General features: G+C 43.9%; 1 protein-coding gene across 1 annotated transcript; it reads left to right on the plus strand.

Annotated features, from left to right (window-relative positions):
- The first annotated feature begins 504 nt into the window (after positions 1 to 504).
- Positions 505 to 2,309, plus strand: LOC135717263 (uncharacterized). The gene is made up of 3 exons (XM_065239261.1): positions 505 to 601; positions 1,538 to 1,760; positions 1,835 to 2,309. The coding sequence occupies exons 1-3, from the start codon at positions 590 to 592 to the stop codon at positions 1,930 to 1,932; spliced, it is 333 nt and encodes a 110-aa protein (XP_065095333.1). The 5' UTR covers positions 505 to 589; the 3' UTR covers positions 1,933 to 2,309.
- Positions 2,310 to 8,173: the final 5,864 nt, after the last annotated feature.

Here is an 8,173-nt window from a genome sequence, read left to right on the forward strand (position 1 = left end):
CTAAGCACCCGGGCGACCACGTTTCTACTATTCTATGCCGCCTGTGTCTGCTCGTTTACTACGGCTGAGAGTGGAAAACCCCCTTCCCATACACTATACACACTGCACCGACGATCAACACGGTGGACTAACGGACCCCACAAAACGTTTGAGTCATGGTTTGGGGTAGGTACCTATACCTACATCTAGCCGCAGAGGGTGCGGAGAGACTTTTGCATCGCGATAATTTCTTCTTCCTTTGTCGCCCGCCGTGCCCGCTCACCGCTCGCTGCTCGGCGTCCCTCGAGGGGGTCGAATGCATTTCTGCTTGCACACGCCGGTGTGTGCAGTTTTCGCGTGGTTTTGGCGCGCTTGCGGCTGTCGAGCAGTTTTCCACGCTGCCGTGAGAGCGAGAGGGTACACCGAGAACAAGCCGGCGACATCGCAGAGCACTCGGCCCAATCGGAGCGCTTTTCGGCTATAAAAGTAATGGCATTTTCCAGCAACGGTATCAAATCAGTCGTTGCAACCCTTCAGTGCAGAAGTGCATCAATCGCAGTTTGTCTTTAACGTCGCAGTTAATTCCGCAAATAAAATACCAACCGTCAACATGAAATCCTTCGTAAGTGCAGCGGAAAGATAGAATTATGTGTGGTGATAAGGTGGTGATTTTTTGATAAAAGGACTACTTTGTGATTTGATGGTTCTCAATGAAGAACAACTATTATAAGTAACTAGTGGAACGGTGAACATAACAGCATAGTCCAAAAAAGGCTGCTATTGGACGGAAGAATCTTTCATCAAAAATCTGCTTGGATGAATCTACATTATCTGTTTGCTAAAGAAAACATTGGCAAGATTTTATTCTATGCGAAAAGTTCGATCGATTATAACATAACATGTTTGAATAATCAGCCTATTTCAGGGTTCATGATTTCCTACTAATGTTCAAGTCGATTTCTGTTCAAGTAATTAAGTTGCATTTGTAAACTATTCTAAATACATCTGCACACCGATTTGCCTGTGTACTTGTGGATAACTTTTCATAGCTGCCAGCCATTTCCATTCTCGACCCGTTCGAGGAAATTACTCTATTCTGCTGGTTCGGCTCTATCAATATAAAGCCGTTTCATATTCGATGTTGTAGCGATTTTAGGAATCGTGTAAACATTGCAAATTTTTATTTTTATTTAGTTTTTTGATTGATGATCTTCTCAAGTAAATAAATAGTTAATTTCTCACTACTCGATTTTGAAAGGATCGTCAACTTGGAAAAATAACGATTTTAACGACAAATCAAAATTTAGCTAATCTTCTATATTGAGGCTCAATGAGTCCGAGTAAACCTGGATATACTGTGATACAATTTACATATGGAAACTAAAAGCTATCCCTTCTTGTTAATGATTTAAATAATATCGATATGACACATCAAAACTTCCCTCAAAACAGCAGCGTGCATTTTGATTGTCCTGGAAGTGTTACAGAATTCCTTCCGTCAATGAGATAAGCTCACAGATTTTGACAACCCTCATAATCCCCTGGCCCCATTTTCCAGATTGCTCTTTTCGTCATCCTCGCCATCGCTGCCGTCTACGGAGCTGACGACACCAAGACTACCGAAAAGCGTGGAATTTACGGTGGACTGGGATACGGATACCCATCAGCAGGCTACAGCGGTGTGCACGGCGGCTACTACGGTGGACTCGGCGGATACTCCGGTCTGGGCTATGGCGGATACGGTGGATACCAGTCTGCTGGATACTATGGCGGATACCCAGGTAGATACATTCGGTCATTTCATTGTTCCTAAAAAAAAATGAACTCATTGTTAAATTTCCATGTGCCCAAGCAGCTAGCGCTGGATACCTCGGCGGCGGTCACGGATACTACAGCGGTGGCCTGCACGGATACCCCGGATACGGTGGACTGGGATATCACGGTCTGCACTAAGCAGCGTCCTCGACGATGAGCTCCTATGCTGAAACAAGGCTGTTCCTTTCCAACCCACCCAAATGATATGTCTACTATGAGGCGAAGACTTTTCAACTACTTTTTTTTTTATAAAACCACGTGTGAAGTTTGGATTTGACAAACCGAAATAATATCGGACGACATGTACTATTTTTATATCTATTTTTTATATATATGTCTACTACTCCTTATACTCAATATCGACGAAGCGATACACTGTCAAAGTTGTAGTGTTTTCAAATTTTACTGCGTGTAAATACTTGTGATGATTTACTTTTTCGTACGTGACCTTTTACTCTTTTACCCCTGTCTAGTATGTAGATTTTGTACAGTACAATAAAAACTTTTAAAAACAATGTGCAATGCTTTTTGATTTTACTATCAAATGATCCAAACGAATCTTGAATCTCCATTAAATAATCTTTGAATACTTCCAGAGCTTCTCAGGTCAAAGGCTAGTCGACCGAGACGCAAATACAAAGCAAAACCATGCTTGAGGCGCCGTGAATAGTCCGAAAGAGTAGTGTGACGTTCTTTTAAATATGATGCACATAAACGAGTGCCGGACTGTGAGTACTGGACAAAAGTATATAACATCGTGATTTTTCTCTCTCTCCAAAAAAGTTCAATAAGCTGTAACTTCTCATGATGTGCATTAAAATTTCAGAAATCTTGGCTGCTGGTTAATCGACTATTCAAGATTCAAAATTTGATCACTCACTTTGATTTCATTTGGGTTGAGTTAACGGTTAACACATAAAAAAATAAAGCCAAATGTTACACTGGCGAATCAAATGGAAAACTAATCCTGCATTAAATTTAATCAATTTGATTACTGATTATGCATTAATAATATGTAAAGGAATACGGGCCAGGCGTAAATGGTTAGCATCCGAAATTTCTCACGTAGAAAGGCCTAAGTTCAAATCTCACCCTGGACAAGTTACGAATGACCTAAACTGTGTTAAACAAAACAAATAATCGTTAGTTCAACAACAGTTAAATTATTTTTACCTCTTAATTTGTTCCAAATTCAAAATAAATTACATTTCATTTTAACCTAGGTGCTCCAGTTACTACAGTAACTTACCAGCCTTAATTGTTAGGATATATATCTTAGTGTTTTTACATTGTTCCTGCCTTGGCAATTCAGTATTTTAAACAGGTTTTTTAAACCTGCATGTCAGTTTAACAATTAAAATCTTAAAACTTAAAACTAAGACTAAATCTTTTCTAAGTATAATAGGAATTAATTATTGCAATTGAGGATTGCAACGATTTTTGCCTGAAATTATTAATTATTTTGTTGGACATTTGTTCTAAAGTCTCAACATTCGAAATTCTATGTACCTCGGTAGTACTGTACCAGGAAGGGTTCGTTAGCATATTACGTAACGCAATTTTTTACCATTTTGAAGTCCCCCCCCCCTCTCCCATGTAACCCATCCGTAACAAACGCTCATAAGCTTGTTTTTCATGCTAGGGCCAAGGGGTGGTCACTCTACACACTTGTTTTGCGCCAACTTTTTTCTCAGTGTACCTCAGTGTGCCGCAGCTGTACCGGCAGTGTCAAGAAGTCATTGAACTGACTTTTGATTGCTTGTAAATAATGCCTTGTTTGGCAACCCGGTATTTTAACAGCTCTTATTTTTGTTTTTTTTTCAATGTTTTCAAAAACGACACGGACTCCAGTTGGGACTACACACTGGATGCATCCGTCTCCAAGGATGCCTGCAATGGACGACGGACGAGCACCGTTGCTACACGATCTTTTCATCTTCGGCGGAAGGCCGACCCCGCACAACGAACGTCAATCATTAGTCAACCAACCCTTCTGGGAGCCGGCGGAGGAAATGGATTTGCACCGAATTTTTCACCGCCCGAGTATCATCCGTCGGAAAACTGGAAACCAGCACCGGCCGGAACACACGTCGGACTGATGAAGGACACACCGCTGACCCGAAACGGACCAGCCAATTTTCCAAGCTAAACTACTTGTCAGAGTCCACCAACCCGTACACCCTACAGGACAATTCGATCAGCTTCAAGGTCTTCAGCGCCTCCAAGAACAATCGCTTTCGAGGCCAGCAAAAATCGCATTCTCTACTTCTTCAATAACCCATCCGTATGCCGTCCGAGGATCTGCTGCTGACTGCATTCACCACCAAGGACTGCCACCCGTCGCAAGTGCGAATGTTCCCGCTGAAATCGGGAAGTTCCTCCTCCGGATTGGTCGAGTTCCCGAGCGTAGCCCTGGCGGTTAACGTCATCATGAAGTGCAACCACAAATGCTCAAAACTCCCGTTCATTATGAAGCTGTGCTTCTCCTCCTCCAAGAAGATGAACGGTGCGTGGAGTAACGAGAACACCGAAAACACGTTAGCTTTGAAAGAGCGGAAGCTTTTTTCCTGAGAAAGGAAAGGATTTTCCTTTTTCTGTGTAGTTAATGTTATGATTCATAATTATAATTTCTTATTGTGTTAGTTGGAAGTGCAAAAAGGAACGAGAGTAAAAATTTGTTGAACTATTTGAGATTTTGCCAAGACGGTCCTCCAACATTATATGTTGGACGATGGAATGGTTGATGTAGCAGCCACCGCCATGGATGTATTCAAGCAGTTCGAATGGTCGGATGGTATAGTTTTTGTTTGGTTGTTGACTTCCCGATTAAAACTCAAGCACCGCTTGTCGTGACCGGCCCAAGATTTCCAGCGTCGACCACGGCTACACAAATTAGCGATGCAGTTCCCACTGGTCCGTCTCCTCTAAAATTCGAGAGAAAAAACGTACCTGCCGCAGCATTGGAAGCAGCCGCAGCCGTAGGAGCTGCATCGCTAGTTCGTGTAGCCATGGCCGGAAACCTCGGTCAGGTCAAGATACCGCTGTCAGCTGTTCTTCGTATGGTAGGAAATGTGGATGCGACTGCCGTCACGGGTGTAACGATTTTGAGAATCCATGGCGAGACTTGGTGGAGATTCACGGTTGTTTTGAAAATAATTTGACTAGGAGTGGCAACGTCAATAACTAATTTTGACACATGCACACTGCGCAGGCGCAGAAAAAGTTCAGTGTTGCCAGTAACTTAGAAGATCATAAAAATTGTAACCATGGGTGCCAAACAACGTCAATGACTGCACCCGGGTGTGCCCCAGTTTGATTTTGGCACACTGTGTAGAGTGACCAACCCCTTGGCTAGGGCAGAAGAAATCATATGCGACGTCCGAGGAATCAAATAAAGCCATATTCTGAAAAAGTGTTGCAAAACGAGTATGACCGCCCTGATTCGCAGCCAAGCCTGGATCCTTTGCAATGTCTATTTGAGGGTTGTACTCAACAACTACTGGTGGAGGAATGAATCTATTAGGGAAAAAAATCGCCAAAACCACTTCGGAAAGACCCGCAGCATTCTTGCTGCTGACACTTCACTATCTGCAAAAATTACTGCGAAGACCGTACATGTGTTGCTTTCCACTCTTCACTCATCGTGATAAGATCTGCTTTGGATACTTCTGAGTTCTCAGGCTCAATGTATTCGGCGAAAACTGGGTGTCCGTCGATATCGTGCTCAGACCATATTTCCGCTAAAGCCTCATCTGCGTTCAAGGTGGTTACCCCACTTGTCGTGAGGAAGAATTACACCGCAAAGTGAGCGTGATAAGGGTGCAATTCTTCTCTCAACAACATTAAAGGCGGATCTTCCTGGAGCCTTTATTGTCACGAAAAAAGCATCAAGTTTGTAGAACTTAAAATGATCAGGCCCTCCATCGACTGTTACAATCACAATTCGTTTGATGTCTCCAGATATCACTCTATGTCTCAAATCAACATAGAGTGTACGTCGACTTTAGTTCCGTATACATTTCTACCGAATCATTAATACAGCTCATTTCACACTTTCTTAAGCTCATGACTGTATACCGCACATCTCCCCTCTACTCTGAGAAAAAAAAATATTTGAAAATTTCTTATAAATACTAACTTATAGTTTTAATTATTCAGTACCTGCACATCATCTGTGTGAGTGTCTGGATCGGGTGAATCATTCCTCTTCTCTTGGACTCGATTAATACGTTTCTTGTGGCACACCACTGCAAAATGTCCGCATTCACCACACGAATTGCATTGCTTGTCGAGGGCTGGACAAGGGTAGTTGTTGTGTCGGAATCGGTTGCAGCGATTGCATCGTGAGCGTCGAGGCACGTGTTGAGGATTGCTCTGAGGTCGCTACGTCAACGCCCTGTTGTTCTAGACGTCTGGTCCTGCAGGGATGCCATTCTCCCCAGTGTAAGCAGGGTGAGGAGTTGAAAAGACACCTCGCACTATGACAAAAGCAAACTCACCCGAGAGATCTTTATTTTGTTTTCACTTTCTACCGCTTCTCCCACTTCGCAAACAAATACAGTTTCTGACGTTCGCACCTCCAACAGTCCAACACACCGGAGCGGATGAGTGATCACTAGGGAGCACCGTAGAGAGTTCGTTTGCTTCACCGGGGAGAATCACCCCGGTGAAGACTTTGGTTGTTAGTTTGTTGCATACAAAGATTTTTTAAAGGTTACTTTTTATATTAACGTCGATACTGAGGTATGGAGGTCCAGTCTGGGTTGCAGCGCTGGAAACGAAGCAGAACCAAAGGAAACCGAGTAGTACGTTCCGGCTCATGGCCATGCAAGTCGTGAGTGTGTACAGAACCATCTCGTCGGAATCTGTGAGAGCGGATTGGTTGGCTAAGTGGCAATAGAAGTGGAGAACGGCCGAGAACGGTAGAGGAACACGATCTGGGTGAACAGAAAACACGGAGACGTCAACTTCCACCTACAGCAGTTCCTGTCTGGCCACGGCTGCTTCAGAAAGCGCCTGAATCGGTTCAAACACGCAGCGTCACCCCTCTGTTCGGAGTGTGGCAACGTGGATGAAACGCCGGAGCATGTGGTCTTCGACTGTCAAAGGTTCGAGGCAGTGCGAAGGGAGACGTCTTTAACGTGGAGAATGTCGTCGAAAGGAAGGCACTTGGAATGCCGTCAGCAGCTGCAGAGACAGTGGAGAGAGGAGCAGCGATCTAGCAACACCAGAACACCCGATGAATATTGAAGAGATGCCGCTTCAAGTTGAATACCGTGTCTACTTTGAATGTTTTTCCATTTGCCCTGCAAAGCACAAAATTCAAAACCACCGGTACTGTCGTCAAACCGCACTTTTTTCTTCGTGAAAAACAGTTTGCACTTTGTCCCCTCACGTCAAGCTCTGCCGGAATCTGTGGAGAAACAATAACGCATTTGCTCTGCCATCTTTCTCACGGAAGTGAGTGTATAAACAGACAAACAGTGAACTGTCAACTCTCTCACTCCCTCGTGCTGTGTCTAACAATCTCTCCAGTGGTGAAACGAAACATCTCCGAGGAGATAAGCAGAGATTCACCGCAGAGAATGATATCTCTCGCACCCGGGTGATCCTCTCCAGAGAATTTTCAACCCTGTGGTCCTGTGGGTTTCCTGTTAGCTTCGACACGTGTAGACTGAAAGCTTCCTGGATCGATTGCGTACACTTTCTGTTCTTGTGCTTCACCTATTTCCGCTTCGAAAGCTTCATCACGGGTTGCTGCTTGCACGATAAAGTCGATGTCATATCCGAACGTTCTAGCTGTTTTAGCGAGGTCCCTTCAAAAGCTGTGCCCGCACAAACCGATCCTGATCGGTTGGACTATAACCATACAACCTGACTTTTCCCATTAATCGGGCATGGAAAGTGATAGCGGATTCAGTTTTCTCCTGCTTCATGTTACAGAAAGCGTCGTGTTCGGCGGCTGTGTCGGTCATTGATTGAAAATATTTTTTAATATTTGACACGAAGACTTGGCCATTTACGTTGGTCAGATCGGGTCTCAACTTCACCGCTCTGACGATACCCTGCAGTTCATTTCCGATGGAAAAGAATAGTAATTGTGATCTTTGAACGGGATTGTTTGCGTTGCTAAGCGTTGCTGCAATCTCAAAATTTTCTATGTAGCGATTTCACTCTTCCCACAACTTGTTGGGGAAGGTTTCATGTTGTCCCAGCGAATGCTTGTTGAAGCGCCGGTCAATGAACCAGCAAGCCCAACGGATGTGTTCCAAGTTTGGTGCGAGTGTTTGTGTTAAAAAAAACTTATTGTTTGCGAGAGGTCGGCAAGTACTTTCTCCATCTTTTGAAGACGTTCACTCGTGTCAAGACTTTCTTCGCG

Source organism: Ochlerotatus camptorhynchus, unplaced genomic scaffold (genome assembly GCF_037179485.1).
Source record: "Ochlerotatus camptorhynchus isolate MF236.1 unplaced genomic scaffold, CSIRO-AGI_Acam_v1.1 ptg000006l, whole genome shotgun sequence".
Classification (NCBI taxonomy): Eukaryota; Metazoa; Arthropoda; class Insecta; order Diptera; family Culicidae; genus Ochlerotatus; species Ochlerotatus camptorhynchus.

Bases quoted from the DNA above. Each gene is read 5' to 3' on its own strand.
- LOC135717263 (XM_065239261.1), top strand. The intron at 1,761-1,834 runs GTAGATACATTC...GTGCCCAAGCAG, and splicing joins ATACTATGGCGGATACCCAG to CTAGCGCTGGATACCTCGGC.